We start from the raw sequence: 22,449 nt of genomic DNA on the forward strand, positions 1-22,449 counted from the left end.
CTGTATCACTCACCTTGTTGAATTTTGCCTTTCAAGGGCAATAAATTAAACAAGAGGTTGTCCAACAATTTTGACTCAAGAAAACTTTGATAGGACTTATCATAAAGATCATTTCAGTAAATGAAAGTATAAATCTATCATAGTTTTCAAGACATTGGCTGAAAACTGTAAAAAAAAATAACCTGTCATTTTCCCCTGTTAAGGGCAATAACTCTTATAAGAAAGCCTCTGACAAATTTTATGCCTGAAGACTTTTGTATTACTAAATATAAGAATCATTTCAGCTATTGAAAGGATTTGGCTAAACCTAACCGTTTTGGAGATATATGCGAAAAACTACTGTCTGACTCCTATGTTCTATTTTTAGTAACAGTGGCCATGTTTTTCCATGGATCAAAAAACCCCACTTCGATTCTATGCAGGATACCCCAAGGAACACTTATACCAAGTTTTGTTTCAATTGGTAAAATAGTGTCAGAGGAGAAGATTTTTGAAAGAAATAACATAATAAATATCAAAAATACTTTGAAAAATGGCAATAACTCCAACATAGGTTAATAGATTAAAATGAAAATAGACTGCAGATAGATCTCATCATGCTGAACACTTTTACCCACTGTCAGAATTTGGCTAAACTTCACCGTTTTGGAGATATATGTAAAAAAAACTATTGTCTGACCCCTATGTTCTATTTTTAGTAACGGCGGCCATGTTTTTCGATGGATCAAAAATCCCCACATCATTTCTATGCAGGATACCCCAAGGAACATTCATACCAAGTTTGGTTCTAATTGGTCCAGTAGTTTCAGAGGAGAAGAGTTTTGAAAAATTGTAAATGACGACGACGGACGCCAAGTGATGGCAATAGCTCACATGGCATTCAGCCAGGTCTGCTAAAAAGGTGAGTTCATGTGATATAGATTGGTAAGATTAATACACATGCATCAATTGTGTCAATCACAATTAAGTTTTTTGGCTCCTTTTATGTTTCTTAAAGAAAGAAAATATGACATGCCTCATATGTGAAGAGTGTTATTTCAAAGGTGACAAAAAGGAAAAGAATTTATCTCTACACTGTCACTGTGATGAAAATACAGAAGAATATTTATTCAAATATTTATTATTATATATTATTTTCAACAATAACAAATAAAGTAATACACCTTGTAAGGAAGGAAACAGATCACATGAAGGACAGTTGAAAATATTTGTATTGCCAACACTGTTCACAAGTAAAGAATAAAGAAAAAAATCTATTATTCACGAACATAGGAAAGGTGGCAAAAAGTAAAGGGAAGTCAAAGACTTAAAATAAATAGTCATACAACCAATGCATTATACAATACCATGTAGACTTTATAGGCAAAAATATCCAAATGATACTGGAGTGATTAATGTTCCTATGACACAAAGCTTGCCTATATAATTTAATAGCACACAATACATGGCAATTTGCGATTTTGTAAATCTAAAAAAAATTATGGAAGCAAGAGGAAAAAATAGAATAAATCCTACAATAAGACAAAGTAAGAAATAGCAATTGATCTACAGAATACACATTACACAACATATAAGAAGAACAATTCACAACAGCTGTCCTTAGATAATGCGTTTGTTGTAGGGTCAAAGTATCTTTACATGTATTTTTACATTAGTTAATGGTAAAAAAGTATACAATACATTCCATTATAAATAGTGGGTAAAAAATACCTAATTTTATTTCTGAAATTTCTGTGCAAGTGTCCTTTTGATTTAGGATTTGGTTAAAAAACAAAATTGTTCCAAGTACAAGCTATGTAATAATTATTGTGTATAATGGCACACAATGGTGAACTATACTACAAGTATTTAGGTATGGGTATTTTCTCTGAGTATTTGAATTATAAATGTAATGAGCAATATGATAAATTATTTGGTCATAGGCATGAAAATCTAATACCAGTTGGAATGATATTTTAAATTCTAAATTATTTGGTTTCCAGCTAACACTCTTAAATATCCTTTGAAGCTAACGCTATGATGAATTTATTAGATATTTCCTGATTAAATTATAGGATTTTGTCTGATAATCTGGAAAATCATGCTGTAGAATGGAACAGAAGTCATAATTATAGATAATCAAATGTTATTGAGTCATTTGAGAGAGTGGTTCAGGCTGTTATTGGGTCAAGTGCCAGAAATTAACAAAAAATTTCAACAGGTGGGAGGCTGCAACCCCCATCCCCCCTTCTAATTTAGATATGCCGATGTTTAACAATTATATAAACATGCCAATAATTTCCAATTTTACATTAATACATGAGTGATTGTCAATCTTTTATACAACCCATATATTTTTAGCCACTGCTGCCATCTTTAGTTACACATATAACATGTTTAAACAACGGCTCTTTGACATGGATCAAGATAGATGATTTGTTCATTTTGGCATAATATCATTCACAAAAGCGTTGTCATAGTAACAGAATCTTATAAATCAAATGATTTAAAAACTTTTGTTATCTTATTTTTCTGTTGGCTTTATTTGTTTGTAGTTTAAATTATCTCCCTTTAAAGCTGTCAAGATAGATGGGATACTAAGATTACCTCAGGACTAACAGTGAGTGTCACTACCATGACTAGATGGTAAAATATTCTATTTTATTTTCTTTACTAATAAACATAATATTTTCACAGTTTTTATTTTTGCATTATTTGAATGCTTAATTTGGATGGTTTAAAGGTCTGTTCAAAACAAGTTAAAATTTTGTTTCAAGTAATCATTTTGAGCACTTACAAAGAAGGCGTAAAATGAACCAAAAAGTATGTATGTACAAAATTACCTAATTAATAATATCTATAGAGCTATAGACATTCCAAGCTATCAAAATGACAGCCAGCCAAGAGTCGTACTCAGTTTGAGTCAAGTTACCACCTTCTACCACAATAATCAAGATTTTCTACTCAAATAGAATTCATTCAAGTTGTATCCTTGTGTGAATTTTCTTCAGAAACTAAAAACGAAGTCAATACATGTCTATACATGCTGAAGGAGAAAGTCTATAATATAACAACACTTCATTCAGCATATAGCTGCATCAAGTTGTTCAACAGAAACCAGAAAGTGTACATAATAGCATCTACTATACAAATATAAATCTAAATTAATTGCACTATAAATAAAACACTTATCAAATGTATACATATAAGCCTATATTTTCAAAATAACAAATAGTTTGGTAATACATTAATGCTTATGACACTAGAAGATGAAAGTCAGTAATGCATTAAACACAAATGCTTTGACACAGATTTGTTTAGAGATTATTCAGTTTAACAACTGTTCTGTCGTACAGGATGTACTTTTTTGTTCACATCTTACAGTGCATCTAATAATACTATTCAGGAGATCGAGTTGGTTGTCCCTTGATTAAATGACCATCAAGGTAACAGTCACAACAATTCAGAATGAGATTTAAACATCTCCCTGACAATTCAATGGTAATTGAGAGCAAATATGAATCTCCTACACTGTCAAAAAATATGACATAAGGAAAAATGTCACTGTTACTTAATGAAAGACCAACTCTTTTTCCTGGAACATCATAACTGTATGTGCTGTAGCTTGTATATGTTTAGAGAATTTAAACATTTGAAATATTCAATATTAAGCTTATAAGCATTGCAAAAGGAAATGCTATCTTCAGTTTAGAGAGACAGAAGTACCGGTAATGAATGAAAATACAAAATTAAATAGTTGACATATAGTCTAAGAGTCGAATGGCTATTACTCATATTACTAAATTGACAGAATACACATCTGAAACACACCAATCAAACACACAAATACTCAAAAATCTTTCAAAATATAAAAATCTATAGCTATACTCATTCATGACACAAAAACAATACAACTGAGCAAATACATATGCAGAATTAAAATCATCACAGGGACATACAAGTAACATGAATATTGAAACTTGGATTTTCATTTCCCGTAGGTATGTTCATATGTTAATTAATTTGTGTACCATCAGTCAAAACATAGGATGACCCAAGCACAATGTTTGAGTTGTTTGTAATTCAGAGATTTGTTTTTTCCTCAATTATTGCATCGTATAAATTTAAATTTTAGTTTCATGCATTCAAAATAAAGAAAAAAGGTTTGCATTCAATTATGGCTGCTATAGTTCTTATGTGATGATTACTTGAGCATAACTATTTTTTTCATAGTTAAGATAAAGATATATAAATTGACAGAAAAAAATTAAAAATTGACTAGTTCAGTTAAAATGAAACTGAAAATTTGTTTTTAATCAACCACTTTGATTATTATTTATAGGCTACAAAAGAAAAGGGAGGGTTGAATTGTTTGCTTACAAGACTACCTGAAAATGAATTATTTTGAACTCAATTCCCAAATATAATTTTCTATGTCATGAAATGAACACTTCTTCAAAAGAGTATGTTAAGATGATATCAAAATCAGCCCCAAAAACTAAAGTATTTCAAATGAATTTGAAAATTGCATAATTTACTAGTTGAATACATGCCTTTTGTGATAAACAAAGTTTCATTGCTGTTAATGCACGTGTTGCACTAAAATTGGTGAGGTAAATAACGCAAAATTTGACAATCTAGTATCTAAATTGTATTTTAAAAAAGCTTATTTCATGAAACATTTTTTATGTAGAAAATATAGAGCACATTTATCAAACTCTTTGATATTTCTACAAAAATAGCATTCTGTACCATTACAACTCTTGACAAAATATTTTGTTGATCATAGCTTGCATTCTATATTTTTGGATTCAAAAACTACCCATAATCCTCACATTTTTGTGAAAATTCTTCGAAAACTATGTAGATGTAGAGTTTTATGCCCTCCTTATGACAAAATTATAACGCAACAGCACGTATTTTCTGTGTATTAGTATTTAAATAGTATTTTAGCTTTAAAATAGGCAAATAGTAAATTTCAGAAAGTTAGTTGAAACTGGCAAAATAGTAGGCCAGAAACTAGAGTTAGTGAATTTACCCCTTTGATAATTTCAGAAATTAGGATGATCTTACATCTGTTACATATTTCAAACTCCCAAATCTTTTCAAACAGCAAAAGTTTGTATAATGAAACCAGTCTAGATTCAATCCTGATTACCAAACATTTTCTTAAGTGCCTTCATATTACGACAGTTGGAATCATAGGCAGACCTAAGGGGAGTCGGAGGGATGGATGCCTAGCCTCCCTTATGCTAAAAATGTTTGGTCTTTGCAGATCACTGGGGTCCCCCATTTTGGAATTTCTTGATCAGCCGGTGTGAATCTATTTCAAAACTTTATTGGCAAAAAATGTCAAACCAAACAAATCTTTCCATCTCAAAGGGGTAAGTATAGACAGGTATCCAGTTGAAAATCTTTCGGTGATCTCTCAATCTAATTAAAATTAGCCCCATCAATTGTTCAGTCACTGCATGTAGGACCTAACAACACTCCAATCTACTTCCTGTTCAGATGACCTTTTAAGAATCCTCGGGTTTTTCCCTTTGAATAATACTTTCAAAATCAAGAAAGATGAATTCTGATTGGCTGATCAGAAAAGAAGAAAACAAATGAAGTGTTGTTAGATCATACATGCAGTGACTGAACAATTGATAGGTCTAATTTTAATTTGATTGCTGAACTCTGTAAGTATCTACTATTTTGGATTTAGGGTATATACAGTACCTGAACCAATCCGTGCAACAAAAATTGTGATCGGTCAACGATCAGTTTCCGGTCAGTCATCGATCCGTCAAACCAATCCATTATACCGGTGATCGCATCACACGACCACAGAGTGGTCACTGTATTTTACATTTTTTGGTTGTTTTCTGTCAATTTTACACATATTTACATAATGTAATAGATTTAAAAACCAATTTATGCTTTTATATTACATTTCTTTTATTTCAAACAGATTTTACGTCATTTTACATAACAAAACTGCGATCAGATGCGTCATCGGTCATCGATCATTCAAATCGTTGCAAATCGGTTCAAGGACTGTAAACATTTCACCATATACGTTTGTTTTTCCTATTATAAAGTATATGATATGTAAATTGACTTAAAATTGATTGTCTGTTCTTACTTCCCCCTACCAGCATTATTAGAGCAACCCCAGACAAACCCATAGTATTGCACATGAGATAAAGCTTAAAATTTTGTAAACTTAACAAATAATACATAGTTGAAGTTCAATTATATACACATGTATATGCATGTACTATTTATAAGCAAAACACATGTGTAGAATTTTTCTTAGCACTTTTGGTGTAATATGACTATAAGTAATAATGTGTAAATGTGTATATAAGATCAGGTCAGGTGCCTTACAATGTTAGAGATTGGAAAAAGTCTTATCATCATGAAATTTAATGCACTGCACTAGGAGATAAATAAAAAATAAATATAAGGATATAATTAAAAAAAATTAAGTCATGTCTTTATGCAGAAAAGTTAAGAAGCTTTGTCAAGATATCATCAGGAATTTTATTTTAAGATATTGTCAACTATAAAAAAAAGCAAATAATGGAAACCATCTGCTGCATGTTCAAAGAAAAAAATATAAGTTTATACACATTCAGTGCAGTTTGACTGTCTTACATAGCATATGATACACATCAGAACAGGGCATCATATTGAATCTGGAACAAGATATCAGAAAACCGATTAAAGCATTAATGAATGGGACTTCACTAAAATATAGGAATTCTTCATTCAAAAAGTTCTGTGTGTTCGTCAGAAAATATATTTGAACTAAACTGATATCCTTAATCATGGCATGAACAGCTCCTTATTGAGAGTGACTTTGTACTATTGTTCAACTTTAATATTTTCTAAAAATATAGTTCCAGAGCCCAGTTTCATAAAAAGTCTCAATTTGAGATTTTCCTCAAATCCTTCAACTTTTTCTCAAATCTGAAATTTCAAGAAAGCTGAATGGCTAAAATTTGAGTTGAGAAAAAATTTGAGGATATCCTTGATTTAAGATTTTTTATGAAACTTAAGCCAGATTCACATAATACCTTGTTTCTAGCATCTCTCTCATAACAAATTACAGAGGCTTTTCCAGTAAGTACACAAAGAAGCAAAAACACAAACAACAACTTATACCTAATTGCATAGGAGTGTTTCCATCACAGGGGGATAAAAAGGGGGGTACTGGATTTTCTGGCCAAAAGTCAACAAGATTTCATTTATATATGGTAAACATTTATTATTGTTCACTCAGTAAAAATTCACTGTTTTAATTAAACAAATTTTATGACATATTAATTTAAGAAGTTGCAAAACAGAATTGATTAAATTCTTGACTTCATAAAAATTGAAATTTCATTGGTGTGAAGCAGAGTAGACTTAGAAAAGATTATATTTTAAAGACTTAACCCATCATATGTTTAAGTGCATTCTACAATGAACATCAAGCTGCTAAAAATTGAAAAGGAAATCATTAGATCCTATATTTCTGAGTATTCAATTTCTATCTGATCAGGTGCTAAACACAACATGAAGAATTCAAAAAAATTGTAAAAATCCTTCAAACCACTTGGCAAAAATGCATTCTATTTTCAAGTTGAATGTCACTGTTGTTTGTGTTTCATCTTCTTTGTGTATTTTCACTGGAACAGTGAGCTAATTCTAATAAGTACAATTATATTGTGAAAATACAACAACTGTAAAAATCTAGTTACACTGAGCTGTAGATAGTTTGTGTTTTCTTTTTCGGTATTAATTATAAACCGACAAAATGTCATGTCATTTTTTAAACACTGACGATGAATTCTGGATTGACAAAGGAGAATCCGGCAAACTCTGTCTGGTCCAGATTCATGATAAACAACTTGTCGGTCGGTGTCATCTTGGGGGCTTCACTTGTAAACTCACGATCAAAGTTGCTCACATCTTTACGGCTTTTCTGAAATTTAAAGTAGACAGAAACCTAACAATGTGAAAATTGTGAATTCAAACAAGTTTATCTCTAGGCAATTTATAATTATGTTGCTGTCAAAAAGGATATTATGTTTATTATTCACAACAGTAAATAAAGGAGTAGATCCATGAATCACCTAAATTGGCCTTTAAAAATAATAAAATTTTAAGATGTAAAGTATTTATTACATTCTTTTTTTTGAAAAATTTAAACAAATACCTCCTTTAGATTAAAAGCAAAACTTTTGACACAATTTGTAATTTTGATGGCAGATCAGGAAATCTAAAACACCAATGGGTAAAATTGAACTGTTCTGTCAAGTTAGGGGACTATTGTATCTTACCCAAAGGTCTCTAAGATTTCAAAATCTTGCATGAGAAAAGTGAATGTTTGGTTCTTTTCCTCAATTTGACATATTTGAGTTGGTTTTCAAGGTTAAATGTCTGAATTAAAATGACGTACATTGGTCAGCTGATCATGACACATAAATGGGACCAGAGATATGGCACAACCAGGTTCTGTTTTTCTATAAAAACTAAATGCTTCTTAATGATCATACTTTTTACTTAAAAGTGAAGGGCACTTTGAATATCTAAAGTCAAATACTTTTGGGCAAGGTGTGATGCCGTATACAAAAGGGAGATAATAAAACACAAAAATAATGTCTTCATTAAAAAACATGCTAATTCACATGACCTCTTTGAAGATTTTTCCTAGTCTTGTGCCCTAATTTTCTTCTCTTACCACCAAAGTTAATATGAAACAGGTACATCCAGTAAGAGAACCAAATTAAAAGATAAAGAGGCCTTATGGTTGATTGATTGATTGTTTGGGTTTAACGCCCTAACAGCAATACTTCAGCTATATCCAGGCGACATATAATGTCACTTATCATAAGTTGGGCAACATCCTAGTAGCCCTTGGACGACTTGACTCTGTTGGCCAAATTATTCATACATGTACAATCAGGCCTGCTCAGATATTCCTACTACACTTTTGTGTAACAACAAGATTTAGTAGTTCTAATTAGTATTTTTGACCAGCAGATCACTTTCTCTAGACTAAAATCAGACTGTCAGTGGTTCTAAGGTCATAGGTTAAATTTGTATAGATCTTTGTCCTCTACAATTTAATTACTATGAAATAAGAAAAATAAACTATTTTGCTGGATATTTGTTTCAGAACAAATTTATAGGGATCCTGATTCAGTCTAATATCTATATTTTGAAGAGATGTGAAAATAACTCTTTTTTAAAACGGTATGCTGTTTTTCAAACAAGAATGGAAAAACTTAGCAGTGACAAAATACACCTAGTTCATGAGAACTAACTATCATTTCTTTAGGAAATAACCTACTTTGATTGGCTGCTGAATAATTTATCTTGTTGGCTTTGGAAGAGGAAATTTGAGATATATAAACCAGTTTCTCCCATTCTAAACCAATGATTATAAATGCACAAGACTTTTTAACCATCCAGCACTGACTAAGTTTCAGCGATATATTTTCCAAGTTTTCATCTGATTTCATGGGAGAAACCCTCAGTTGATTTTTTATTTAAACTACTTCCTCACTCCCTATGGTCAAATTTAGCTTTTAACAAGCTCACTAAAGCTCAGTTTTTTAATCTAAATTTTACCATCTTGAGTACAGAAATAACTGAAACCACTTATTACTGATGGAGAATCTATTTGGCTTCAGTCAAAACACATTCAATCACAGCATTTAAAAAGAAAGTGTTTTTCATCACACATCTTACTCCTGCATTATAGACAATGCTCAGAGCAAAGCATTGGTAATTGTCAGATGTTTATCAGGCAAATCATGACTGAAAACAAAAGATAATTGGGGAAAAAAATAAGTAACATGCATAGCAAGGCTACAGTTCTATAGCATCTTATTCAGATTTGGCAAAATAAAAGCATAATGCTAATGTATTCTACGTCAGTGGCTTTAGAAGCTTATAAGCCACTTGTAGATTATCTAAAAAGCACTGTATTTTCTGCACCTAAATAAAATACAAAGATATTTTTCAATTTTATGATCAAATCTAGCCTATGTTCCAATGCACTTTCTTCCAAACTTCAAATATCAGAACTCACAACTACAGACTTTCCAGGTTACTTTCATGACAACAGGCCCCAAAGAAAGAAAAGTTCCCAGTAAATTTATGAACTACTATTAAAAAAAGTTTCTATATATTTCAAACCATGCCAAGATTCTAAACAAAATTCAGATAATTGTAATACACAGATTTTATAGTATTGCAGCCTTGCTTATTGTATACATGCTGAACGTAGGATTAAAAAAAAATAAAACCTCAAACATAAAAATATACATACAAGGATAGAACTCAATCATTGAAATAAGGATTAACAAAGGAGAAATCCCTGAATTGGTGTTCATCGATGTTCATTATGACCACACTGTCAGTTGGAGTATTTTTCACTTTAGTCTTTGTGAAGATCTGGTCAAAATTTTCAGCTGCCCTTGGATTATGCTGTAAACAATGAAGAGACACTGAAAACAACATTACAACAACAAAAACACATGGCAACTCATCATTTAGAACTATTCCTAATGCTTTTTTTTTTAATTACTAACTCAGGGTATTTGATGTGTGAATAAATAATTCTATAGTTGACTGTAGAATTTTTGTTTGGATTCAGTATCTCCTTAGTGGATGAATGATTATAGTATTGATATATGTATTGCAATCAATGGAAAATACCAGGTCACTGGTTCCCATTCCAATTAAAATCAAAATTTCACACAGGAAAATAGTTATTTTTTTTAAACAGCTCATTTTCTATGCAAAAAAATATTTTTCGATATATCTGATTATGATACATTATATGCCTTCCAAATTTTCCAAATTAGAGGTAAAAAAAAAACAAAAAAAAAAACCCTTCATCATAAAATTGGTATTTTTTTTGTATGAGGTTTTAGAGATAATGTTAGTGAGCTCATGAATTGCCATGCTATCATATGGTACCACATGTATCTGATGACAACAAATAAATCCAATTGGTTCTGACTGATTCACAAACTACAAACCAAAATCGAAGATATTTTCATAGGGATGTGGTTATAAATAACTGCACTTTAAGGTTATTAGCCTTAAAACTGCTACAAATTGGAGAATCATGAGGATCGTAAAAAGGGAAGTATTAAGAAAACTCATTGTTTAGACACAAATGCATTCATTGATAAATTGTAAATCTTCAGAAAACTAATTGTTTAGCAAAGGAGTGCATTAATAAAATTGTAAATCTTTGGAAAACTAATTGCTTAGATGAGGAGTTCATTAATTGATAAATTGTAAAACTTCAGAAAACTCATTGCTTAAACAAAGGAGTGCATTAATTGATAAATTGTAATACTTTGGAAAACTCACTGTTTAGCAAAGGAGTGCATTAATAAAACTGTAAATCTTTGGAAAACTAATTGCTTAGACAAGGAGTGTATTAATTGATAAATTGTAAATCTTCAGAAAATTCATTGCTTAGACAAAGGAGTGCATTAATAGATAAATTGTAAAACTTTGGAAAACTAATTGTTTAGACAAATAAGTGCATTAATTGATAAATTGTAAATCTTCATGAAAACTCATTGCTTAGACAAAGAAATTCATTAATTGATAAATAGGAAAATTGGAAAACTCATTGCTCAGACGGAGTGCATTAACTGATAATTTGTAAATTTTCAGAAAACACATTGCTTAGATCAATTAGTGCATTAATTGATAAATGCTCATTTTTATCTCAGAACAGATCTTTGAGAAGAAATTCTCTAGATCAATTTAGAAATGTATTTTTGAACTAGACAGGTCATGAATTGGTAACAAGCACTTGATATATAAGTTTAAAACAGAATTATCATTAGGATAAAAGTAACCCCTTATCCCTTCAATATCTATTTTTCCTAATATCTTTGAAAAAAACTCAAATTCTATACTAGATGTTAACAATCTGTCTATAATTATTTTTTTTATGTTACATTTGTTGTCATCAGTGATTTCAAACAGAAAATCCAAAATCAAGAAATCAAAATATTTGACCATGCACCACAGAAATAAATTGCAACAGAACAGGGGAGATTGGTAACAAAAGAAGATTGTAGGAACAAAGGTAAAGACATTTGCTGCTTAAATTGAGGTTTTTCAAGGCACAGTTCGAATAAAAACAGGATCTCTAAATGAACCCTATAAGTTCACAGGTATAAAAATAAAAACATAATATTTCAATCATGAAATTCAAATTATAAAACTGTCATGCTATAGCTAGGCATTTTAAAAGCAAGGATTTGAGAAACATGCTAGTCTGGATTGCATCACTGCTATTTTGAACATTCCTAATGTATGTGTAATATAACTATTCCAGGCAGTTTAAACTACTGTGTGGAGAGGTTTGAGAATCTAAAGCTTTGAGCTGCTGCAAGGTAAACCTGATTGGATCTAGCTTGTTTCATAATACATACATTCATGTCGAACTAAATGGGTGTTATAGATAAATGTTAATTTTCAAACATCAAAAACTGAACTAATTGCAAAAGATTCATTCCCTTCAGAGATAAAAATAGCTAAAGTTTTTGGTGTTTACTTCTAATACTGTACTGGTACAGTTTCATAGAGGGGGATAAAAAATTCTCAGTTGCTACAGACGACACAATCTTTAAGTACACCTATACCTAATTCTGAAACATAGTAAACAATGCATGAACTACCTATCATTCACAAGCAAGGAGCACACAGTAGAAGTCTGTCCTAACCAATTTCTCAAAAAATCAACAACTTTACAGCCAATACAATGACAATGTTCAGGAGATAGAAAAGGTCATCACCTGTTACAGCCAATACAATGATGATATTCATTGGATAGTGTTGGCTTCTCTTGATTAAATGACAATCACCTGATAAATCAACTGAATGTTTGACAAAAATACTCAACAGATACTGTGAAAGTACTTCATGGATACCAATTTTTGTGGATTGTGGAAGAAACACAAGTTTGTGGATTCTTTAATTCATGGTTTTGAGCTTTTTAGGATACACATCAATGGGAATCTTCTTTTTGTTGGGAACCAAATTTTGTGGTCTGGCTTATCCACAAAAACCATGAAAACTGGTACCCACAAATAATAATACTGTCACAGTATCTCTCTCTTTGTCTGATAGAAAGCTTAAATCTTCTTGTCAATAACGCAAGTTAACTACCTAAGGAAGTTCATCAGGTGATTTTCATTTAATCAAAGGAAGACCAACTATTCCCTAAATATCATCATTGCATGATAACCTTAACAGTTCTGAAATTCTCTTGGAATTGGAACTGTAGTTATACCAGCCTAAATCAAGCAAGAAATTCAGACCAATGAAAAGTAGTAATTTTGACAGTTTTCTTTGTATGGATTTGAAGGTTCCAATATGGTCATTTAATATACAGCATTACAATGCTGTATTTCTTAGAATTTCTTGTAGGAACAACATATAGAATATGACAAGAAAAATAGAATATTTAAGAAATGGCTTTTTAGAGCAGTTTCTATGCAGGAGAAAGTACTTTGGGCATGAAATCTATCGACATAATAGACAAATTGTACTGTGTGAACCTCGCTAACTGCAAACTATCAATTCAAACCATGTTGCAAAGCATTATGCAACAGAAATAATCAGATTTTTTAAAGGAAAACAAATTAACAAGAAATATCTTACAATTTTTGGTTTGTACGGTGGTTGGACTTCCCTGTTTTGTATTTTGTCCCACATGATCCTAGTGAAGAATCTATGTTCTTTGATATCCCTTTCACCATTAACTCCACATCCCAATCTTTTTGAGGGGTTCTTTGTCAACAGCTATAAAATAAAAACAAATTAACCAAAAAATGGTACTAATGATACAGTAAACAAACTAATTTTCTCTATATTCATGCTGGACAGAAATGCATGAAAAATAGTACCCACAAAAATTGACTTTAAACATTATATAACATTAATTATATTTCAAGACTGCCAAAAAGGATACCAGTGAGTATCACCACTTGATAGGATAGGTGAAAAGTAGCAACCGCAATTTTTTTTTTTTTTTTACAGTATTCTGTCTTGATTGATAATTTTAAATGTTTGTCACCTTAACATCTCATGCAGATTATTAAAAATTAATCAATTTAAGATGGACATGATTTTTTTTAGCCTTATAAAAGAATATTTTTTTTGGAAAATGAATTAAAAAAGCTAGTTGCTGTCAGAATAGTACCTATCTCCATTGAGATAAATACCATTCCTTAACTTAATGTAGAACTGATTGTGATGTCAAAACTTACAATAGACTTACACCAAAAAAAAAAATTTTTTGTGAAAATTACCTAAATGATTAACTCGTCAAAAAATCAAAAAGCATAGCAAAAAAAAAAGGAAAGTCTGTATAACAAATGACAATATCAAGGGGAAAAATGGAAAGTTGGAAACCACCACAATGGTTGTGATTTCTGATTGAAATGGTGGGTTAACACAGTGTGTTAAACCTTTCATTTACATTAAGATTAATTCTATCCAGTACATGTATATTAAAATATAAATGGGCAGCATAAAATTGCCCCTCGACAAAATTGGTAAAACTGATTGCAGGATTTAGTATCAGGTGAATAGTAGCCACTATGTTACCAACCCCTTTACAAATAGATACTGCTTCTTTAGACATGGATTTAGGATAAGACACATTGTGATCTGTAATTGATGTAAACAGTTCCTCTTCATCTTCACCATCAAATGGGGGCTGAAATATTACAAAAGTGAAGTAGTTTGTTCAGCCATTGCTGTCAAAAGTGTAATAATGAATATTAACAGTGACCAAAAATCACTTAGATTATGAAAAGCAAGGAATCTTACACCAACACTGTTACTAAAAATGAATTGATAGATCTTTAATAGTGACAGAAATTAAAATTTTAACAATGGCAGAAATCATTGATGGGACAAAAAGCATGTATTCTTAGACCATGCCAATACCAACAGAAAGGACAGAGTTCCATATCATTATAAGAGCGAATTTTGATATATGATTGTTTTTTTGCAATACTTTTTTTTTTAATATAAATTACTGTGAAAGAACTATTGTCTGTGGAGACCAATTTTCAAAATTTTTGTGGGTAGGTCAAACCTCACAATATTGTTTCCAACAAAAAAGAGATATCCATTGATGTGTATAGTAAAAACCTAAAAACCATGAACTCAATGAATCCATAATTTTTTTTTGGTTCTTCTCTAACCCATGAAAATTGGTATCCATGAATTAAAGTACTTTCACATTATCCTGTTTAATAAATCAGATATATGTAATCAGTAAGACCTATACAAAGGCTTGCCAAAAGCAACAGCCCCAAGGGAGACAATTCAACCCAAACAGACACCATTTTGACACTGAGCATTCATCTATACAGTCCACTTTGCATAGAAACAGTATTAACCAAATGGGAATGTGACCTATAATAAGAACATAAATAGCATGCATGTTACCACTGGATCATTATTGTTTAAACTGATATATTCTGACAGCAGTGCACATAGGGAAGCAAAATGTATTCTTCCAACTACAAGACTTTAAATGAAAGGGCCAATAAACATCATTGATTCATTATTCTGACAATGTATAGAAGTTAGAGAACAATTGTCTCTTTCAGCATTCAGTCTGTAATTTCTATTCAATACTTACCTGACCTGCTAACATTTCATATAATAAGACACCATAGGCCCACCAGTCCACAGATTTGCCATAAGGCTGATAAAGAACAATCTGGGAAAAGAATGGAGACACAATAGTTATTTATTAATCATTATTTCATATCAGCAAATAAGCTATTCTTATTGGTTAAAAACATTGGTCTTGTGGTATTCATTAATGAATGTGGGATAAAATGTCAAGACTGCATTACCACATGATAATGCCCAGGGCACTACCACATAGGAATGCCCAGTTCAGATTCTCCCATGATTTAAAACAATAATGTAGAGGACAATATCGATAACTAGACTGCCCCATGGAAAGTGACATTGCCTTTAACATCGATGATGGCCTCACCTACAGCTAAAGTGTTATGAAAGTTTCAGACAATAAAACTGTCCCTTGGGCAGTTAATTCATCATGAAAATTCCCTTTATGTAAGTAACTAATGTATAATTCCATTTTAGTTTTGCATCAATTGGTGCTGTAATGCAAACTAATTTATATTTTTAGCAGAAAATACATTTTTGCTATAGGCTTTAGCTTGTATTCTCATATCAATCAGCATATTTTTTTCAATTTTCATCAATGTATACTTTCTCAATTAAATTAAGTCATATCAAATTTATAACAAATTTTTAAATATATAAATATTTCAATAGGTGAGGCAATAACATAGGTATTTAATATTTCAACATACTGTATTGGTTATTGAAAAAAAAAGTTGTAGGGCATTTTATAAATGTTTACATTGCCTCCATATAAAACCTCTAAATGATGCCATATAACATCTTTAATACTGCACTCCATCACATCACGTTGGGGAATGTAATTGTTCCCATAACTGGCAGTTTTTGACAGACTTCTGGGCCTTTTGTGTTTTTTTGCAGTGCATTAAGGAGGTAGACCTTGAGTAAGGGACACAAGTCTTACAAATCATTGGAACATTTGTATTCAGCTTTTTACATCAATCTCATTTAAGCGTCAAATTAACTTGGACTGATTTCATTCTGTTTCAAATGAAAGCTTGATAGGTTTTGGTGAAATTGAATATGATACAAGCATATCACTGATTTCAAGAGTTATGTCCCTTACCCTAAGTATACCTCCTTAAACTTACTGCAAGATTATTTAACTCTTTGTATTAGATCTTTGATTAATAGGTACCACCTTTTGTGGTTCTCCAAAGTTAGGAAGATTCTTAGCATTATAAGTCAGTGAATAACAATTAAGTGTCAGTCTCTGCAAGAATGAGGCAAAGGGTGAAAATAGTATGAAAAATCCCAACATTTTGAATGTGTAATTTAAGTATATGCACCATCAGAATCAAGGAAAAAGGACAATTGTTTTCCATATCATTTTGGTAAATTGAGTTTTTAAACAATGTTTTGTTTTTTTTTTAATAAGTGAAATCATCCTTGAGTGAAATTATATTGTCAGATTGGTGAGTTTTTGACTTGCAAGTTTCTGATTTTTCTCAATTTGCCTGATTCTTACAAATACTTACACTTAATACCTTAACAATCAGAGTATGTCTGATACTTCATAGGGTATTCAATTTTGAACTTTGATGAAGTACAAATACCAGTGATTAAAACTTCTCCTTACCTCTGGAGCAATGTAATCTGGAGTACCACAGAATGTACGAGTAGTTTTCTCTGATCTAATGCCTTCTTTACACATACCAAAATCTGCTATCTTAATATGGCCTTCCATGTCTAACATAACATTGTCTAATTTCAGATCTCTGCAAAAAAACAAAAAGACAAAAAAAAAAAAAAAAAAAAAAACATTTAAGTGTAAATATACTGTCGTACAGATGTAATTTGATCATATAAACAATTATATATTGGTGTTCACAGAAGGAAATAGTAGCTCCAAAGTTGTATGAAAGTTTTTACTATAATGCTCTGAAGCATCATAACTCCATGAAGCAATATGGAAGCAAAACCAATCATACAAAAGTAAATTGTAAAACAATCAAATTTGTTACATACACATCATGTTCTGTCATTTTTTTTTATGAAACCCAGACCAGTTACCTAATTTCAATAATTTGATACATGGTAATACAGCGAAATGACTAATGTTATGAAGCAGTGAATTATGAAAAAAATAAAAACAAAAAATAACAGAAAAAAAATCACCAAAATCTATGTCGTAAATACATAAGTTAGTTTCCCTACACAATAATTATATTGTCTCATTCAATACCACAATCATTTTTTACTTAAAGATTAAATAAAACATTACCATAATTATCAGTAAAGACGAATTGTAATGACAAGTTAGAAATCTCTTCCCATTTAACAAAATTACAGAGATGTTATAATTAGAAGTTTGCTAGAGGATAAATCGTATTATCTGATTGTATCCAGTGGGATTTAGACTGAATATGTGATGACAATCCATCTTCTTATGTAATGCATAATTACATTGTAAATATTTTATGACTGCACTGAAATTACCAATAATTGCAAATAACAAATGAGAGAAAATAAAATATAAAAGTGACAAATCTCCCAGTAAACTGGTACTTTACTGACTGAAAAGACCTATAAATCAAAAAATTTTTTGCTTGTATTATTTTCTAGAACTTGTAAACAACAAGGGATTCAATTTGGCAAGTGCTTTAATAATTAAGCAAGTAAAACCCACAGTCTGGCATTAAATGTAATTAAAAATATCCGGGTTAATTCTTCGTTAAAGAACAAAGACCAATGAGAGAATTTACTCCTTTTTTTTAATCTGCCAATGTATTTTAAGAAGAGAGAAACTAGATAAGTTATTTTCAAACAAATTCCAAGAACTGACAACACTCTATGACAAGGCTACTTTGTAAAATAAAAGAAATACTTGTAAAATGTCAACTCTATCACTAATTGGATCATTATGGTGTATCCATTTGCACCATGAAAACTGATTTATTCAATGTGTCATAGTTCTCCTTTCCTCTTTTCTCTACCCCAGACTTGACTTTTAATGACCAACTCGGCAGGTGTTTCTAAAAAAACAGAGGACGCTTACCATACCGGTGCACCTGGTCCATGCTCCCAGTTTTTAGTGTAGTCCAAGTTGCTCAATTTCTTTTGTTACTTTGTATATATGATTTTAGTTACTTCACATTCTTTGTTGTGTATGTCTGTTTTCCATGTCTGGTCTTTGTCCCTGGATTACATTCTTTTGTTTACCGCTATAACCTTGGTTCCTTTATTTATTCTTTGCAATCATTTACCTTTTTTAAAATCTGCCAAAAGGTCTTTTTTAAGAAAGACGAACTGGGTGAGTTATTTTCTGGGAAGGCAAAGAAATCCAAAGAACTGACAACATTCTACGATAAGTCTATTTTGTGAAATAAGTGAAATATTTGTAAAATGTCATCTCTGAAACTAATTGTAGTTTTGTCGATTGTAACTATTTTCATGTATTTCATGTATAAGTGGTGCAATTTTAACATAATATATTTGTGAGCATTTTTTTTTTCACTTTTCACCGCCAATATTTTGATAACAAGTATAGTTAAAGTAGGTCAATCCAGAAAACTACTCAAATGTGAAATTCAAGCATGAAGTTGCGTATGTCAAGCTATTTATTCAGTAACTAAAGAAAGTTGATAATGCACAACAACCAAAGTAACTTACAACATCTATATAAAGTAATGCACCAGAATCAATCAATCCAATGGGACCAAAGATTTTGTGACAAAAATTTCCTCAATTTTACAAAGTGAATAAAAATCATCCCAGGGCACAGCTTGATACCACCACATAGGATGAACCTCAATTGTTGGGGCAAGTTTGGATACACCATTCAAATTAACTTGATACAGCTTTGAATTTTGATTATGATTAGATATTTGACACAGGATAAGAATTGGACCAGAATCAAAGTGGTCATTTTTTGGCTCATATTTTTAAATGGTTCCTCAAATCGATTCCAATCTTCCTTATGGGGGTATGACACCTTGTTGTTTCTGACCCCTTATTCTTACTCATAACCCAAAATATTAATTCTAGTCTTCTTTTAATGCTACTGCAATGATGTAGGTCATTCATGTTGACATACCAAAAAGCTAGAACAAAATTCAGCCAAAGGCTTGTCCAAATAGAGACCGTTATACAAGGCATGCACTTTTTATGTATTTTGAAGCTTGGAAAGACATCAGAATTCTAGATAATGCAACAGCCCTTTCCTTTAGCAATATTAGGGAAAAGTAAATGACCACACAATATTTAGGGGTTTTTATCCCACTCTTAATAGAACTCTGTGAAATTCAAATGGCCTATTTGCAATGGACAACATGAGAGGAACAAATATCCATGACTATCTGGTACTTGATATTTATTTCTAAATGATAATAACCTGAAAATTATTAACTTAAGAGATGATTTTACGAGGTCAACAAACAAAGCGGAAATTGGCAAAGGCAGAAGTAACTATACAGTAAAAAAAATTGTAACGGTAAAATCTGGATTTGAAATAATGGAATTCCACTAAAAAGCAGAAAAAAAATCTTAACTGTAACTTCTGTTTCCCAAGTTATTCCTGATTTCTTCAACTTTTTCTGATCCAACAAATAAAATTGTAATTTACATCATTCAAGTGTGTGAAGGGGAACACTTACCTATAAATAATACCTTGTGCATGTAGATAAAATAATCCTATGGCTATTTCTGCTGCATAAAACCTATAAAGATATCAATATGTTAGAACCAATTCTTCTGATATCAAATGGGCAAAATATTAATGTTTAATACTAGTTAAAATGAAAGAAAGGTTTAACAATGTTTCAAGTGCTATTATTCCATCATGTATAACCACTTTAACAAGATCTACATCAAGGCATAGCTTGGTTGAAAATTTTCATTAAATTCAGACATGAGGTGAACTAATACACATACATCAAACATATTAGTTACCAACTACTTTGAAGGAAACAATGGATTTACATAATAAATAATGGCTAAGCAATGCATTATGAAAGACAGGAAATTACTGCGCGCAGGAGTGTATGGTGTTATAGACATTGTCAATGATAATTGATTCCTTCCAAATGATAAACATGATGAGCATTACCCCTTAAAAGTAAAGTTGCTGTGGTTAGGTCATTTTAAAGTCAGGAAAGACTTCCTCCACAGTGGGGGATTAATTAAATACTAACTGAGGGGGGTTTTAATGTCCTTGACTACCCTGTTGGGTTTAGCACAGACAGCCCAATTTGGAGGGCTTTAAATAAATATTATATTTTTTTAATTGAATTTTTAAAAAGCAATTAAATACTAAATACATTTCATATTCATGTTAAGTTGTGACACAATTTGTACAGTTTGTTTACTGGGTCTTTTGTATTCTTCAATGGACAGCTTATGCAAATTTCATGAAAATCAGTTAAGACTGACTGATCAAAAACAAATACTTAAATGAAAATTACTGTTCTATTCATCATCTAAAGTCTTTTTTTGTCATGTCACTTCTTGTCCTTTGTGTATTAATTTTATCTTAAAATATTTATTCCACACAAGTAAATCAAACATGTACAGCGTTTTGAGCAATACCAAATAAAATAACCACTACCGTACAGTTATGTCAATATATAAAATAAAATGTGCAAAAACGTTTTTCCTTTTAGAAACATTTACGAACTAAAACGAGTACTTTTTGACAAAACAATAAGGGTAAGGCAGTATTTTTTTTAAACCTACCCTACAGACTGTCAATGCATAAAAAAAGCTTGAAGATTAAGAGAAAGTAACCACAAATTTATTGCTATAAATGCAAGACTGCACTGAAACATTAATTTGAAATGCAATATGGGGATATTTATGAATTATAAAAATAGCACCATTCTATAAATATTTTAAAGTCATAATTGATAGGAGAAACTCCATTTAAAATGAATTAAAAAGTAATTTCTTAATAAGCCATCTTGCAGCCTTGCAATCACTGAGGACCATAATAAATGTATTATTAACTGATTTGTTCAATGTGTCATAGTTTTCCTTTCCTCTTTCATCTACCGTGGACTTTTTCATGAGCAATTCGGCGGGTGTTTCGAAAATAGCAGAGGACGCTTACCCTACCGGTGTACCTGGTCCATTCTCCCAGTTTTTAGTGGAGCCCGAGCTCATTTACTTCTGTTACTTTGTATGTATGATTTTAGTTACTTTATGTTCTTTGTTAAGTATGTCTGTATTCCATGTCTGGTCTTTGTTCCCGGATTACATTCTTTTGAGCCCCGTGCAGGTCCGGGTGTTAAAAGAATAGGCCTGCAGCAGCGCTAAGCTTGTCGTAAAAGGCGACTAAATAGTGCTCAGAAACCTAGCCGGGGGCTAGGCGCTCTGCCCACAGAGCAACTGGGATGTGTGCCCCAAGTGGTGGAATGGGGTACCCCTGGCGTGTTACATGCTGGGGTTGTCAGGGTATAATACGGAAAACCTGACTGCAAACCATAGTGGTGCACCGTGTTGGGAAAGATGCCACGTTTCTCGCACATTAAAGAACCCTGCTGGGGTATTCGATAGGAGTAGGAACCTTTGCGCTCCGTCACAGGAGGCTAAATTGCCCGACCTTACCCATCCCCCCTTTTTCCAGTGGCAATCAAAATTTGTCGACCCTATTATCCTTGTGACCCATCCTTTCTTTTTTTCATTTCATGTTCATTTTATCATCCATTTCATGTTCATTGTCTGAATATAGCTGAAATATTGCTGCTCGGACGTTAAACCCCAACAAACAAACAAACAAATATTCTTTTGATTCCCGCTAGAATCTTGGTTCCCTTGATT

The 22,449-nt window shown here is 31.4% G+C and overlaps 1 protein-coding gene across 3 annotated transcripts in view; it reads right to left on the bottom strand.

The window, feature by feature from the left end:
- Nucleotides 1-1,104: 1,104 nt before the first annotated feature.
- LOC148619692 (calcium-dependent protein kinase C-like) overlaps nt 1,105-22,449 on the bottom strand; it is a 97,834-nt gene continuing 76,489 nt past the window's right edge. For 2 of the 3 annotated variants that reach the window (XM_088579868.1, XM_088579870.1), the window contains 6 exons: nt 20,289-20,351; nt 17,273-17,411; nt 15,656-15,736; nt 14,612-14,719; nt 13,660-13,800; nt 1,105-7,936 (listed from right to left, as the gene is read on the bottom strand). In XM_088579868.1, coding sequence (XP_088435994.1) covers nt 7,784-7,936; nt 13,660-13,800; nt 14,612-14,719; nt 15,656-15,736; nt 17,273-17,411; nt 20,289-20,351 — 685 coding nt within the window. In that variant the 3' untranslated portion in view covers nt 1,105-7,783. Of the gene's footprint in view, nt 7,937-10,291; nt 10,450-13,659; nt 13,801-14,611; nt 14,720-15,655; nt 15,737-17,272; nt 17,412-20,288; nt 20,352-22,449 lie in introns of all 3 variants that reach the window. The other variant, XM_088579869.1, reaches the window with a different exon arrangement.

This window comes from Perna viridis, chromosome 4 (assembly GCF_037379345.1).
Source record: "Perna viridis isolate PV_CMFRI_1.1 ecotype Kerala chromosome 4, ASM3737934v1, whole genome shotgun sequence".
NCBI lineage: Eukaryota > Metazoa > Mollusca > Bivalvia > Mytilida > Mytilidae > Perna > Perna viridis.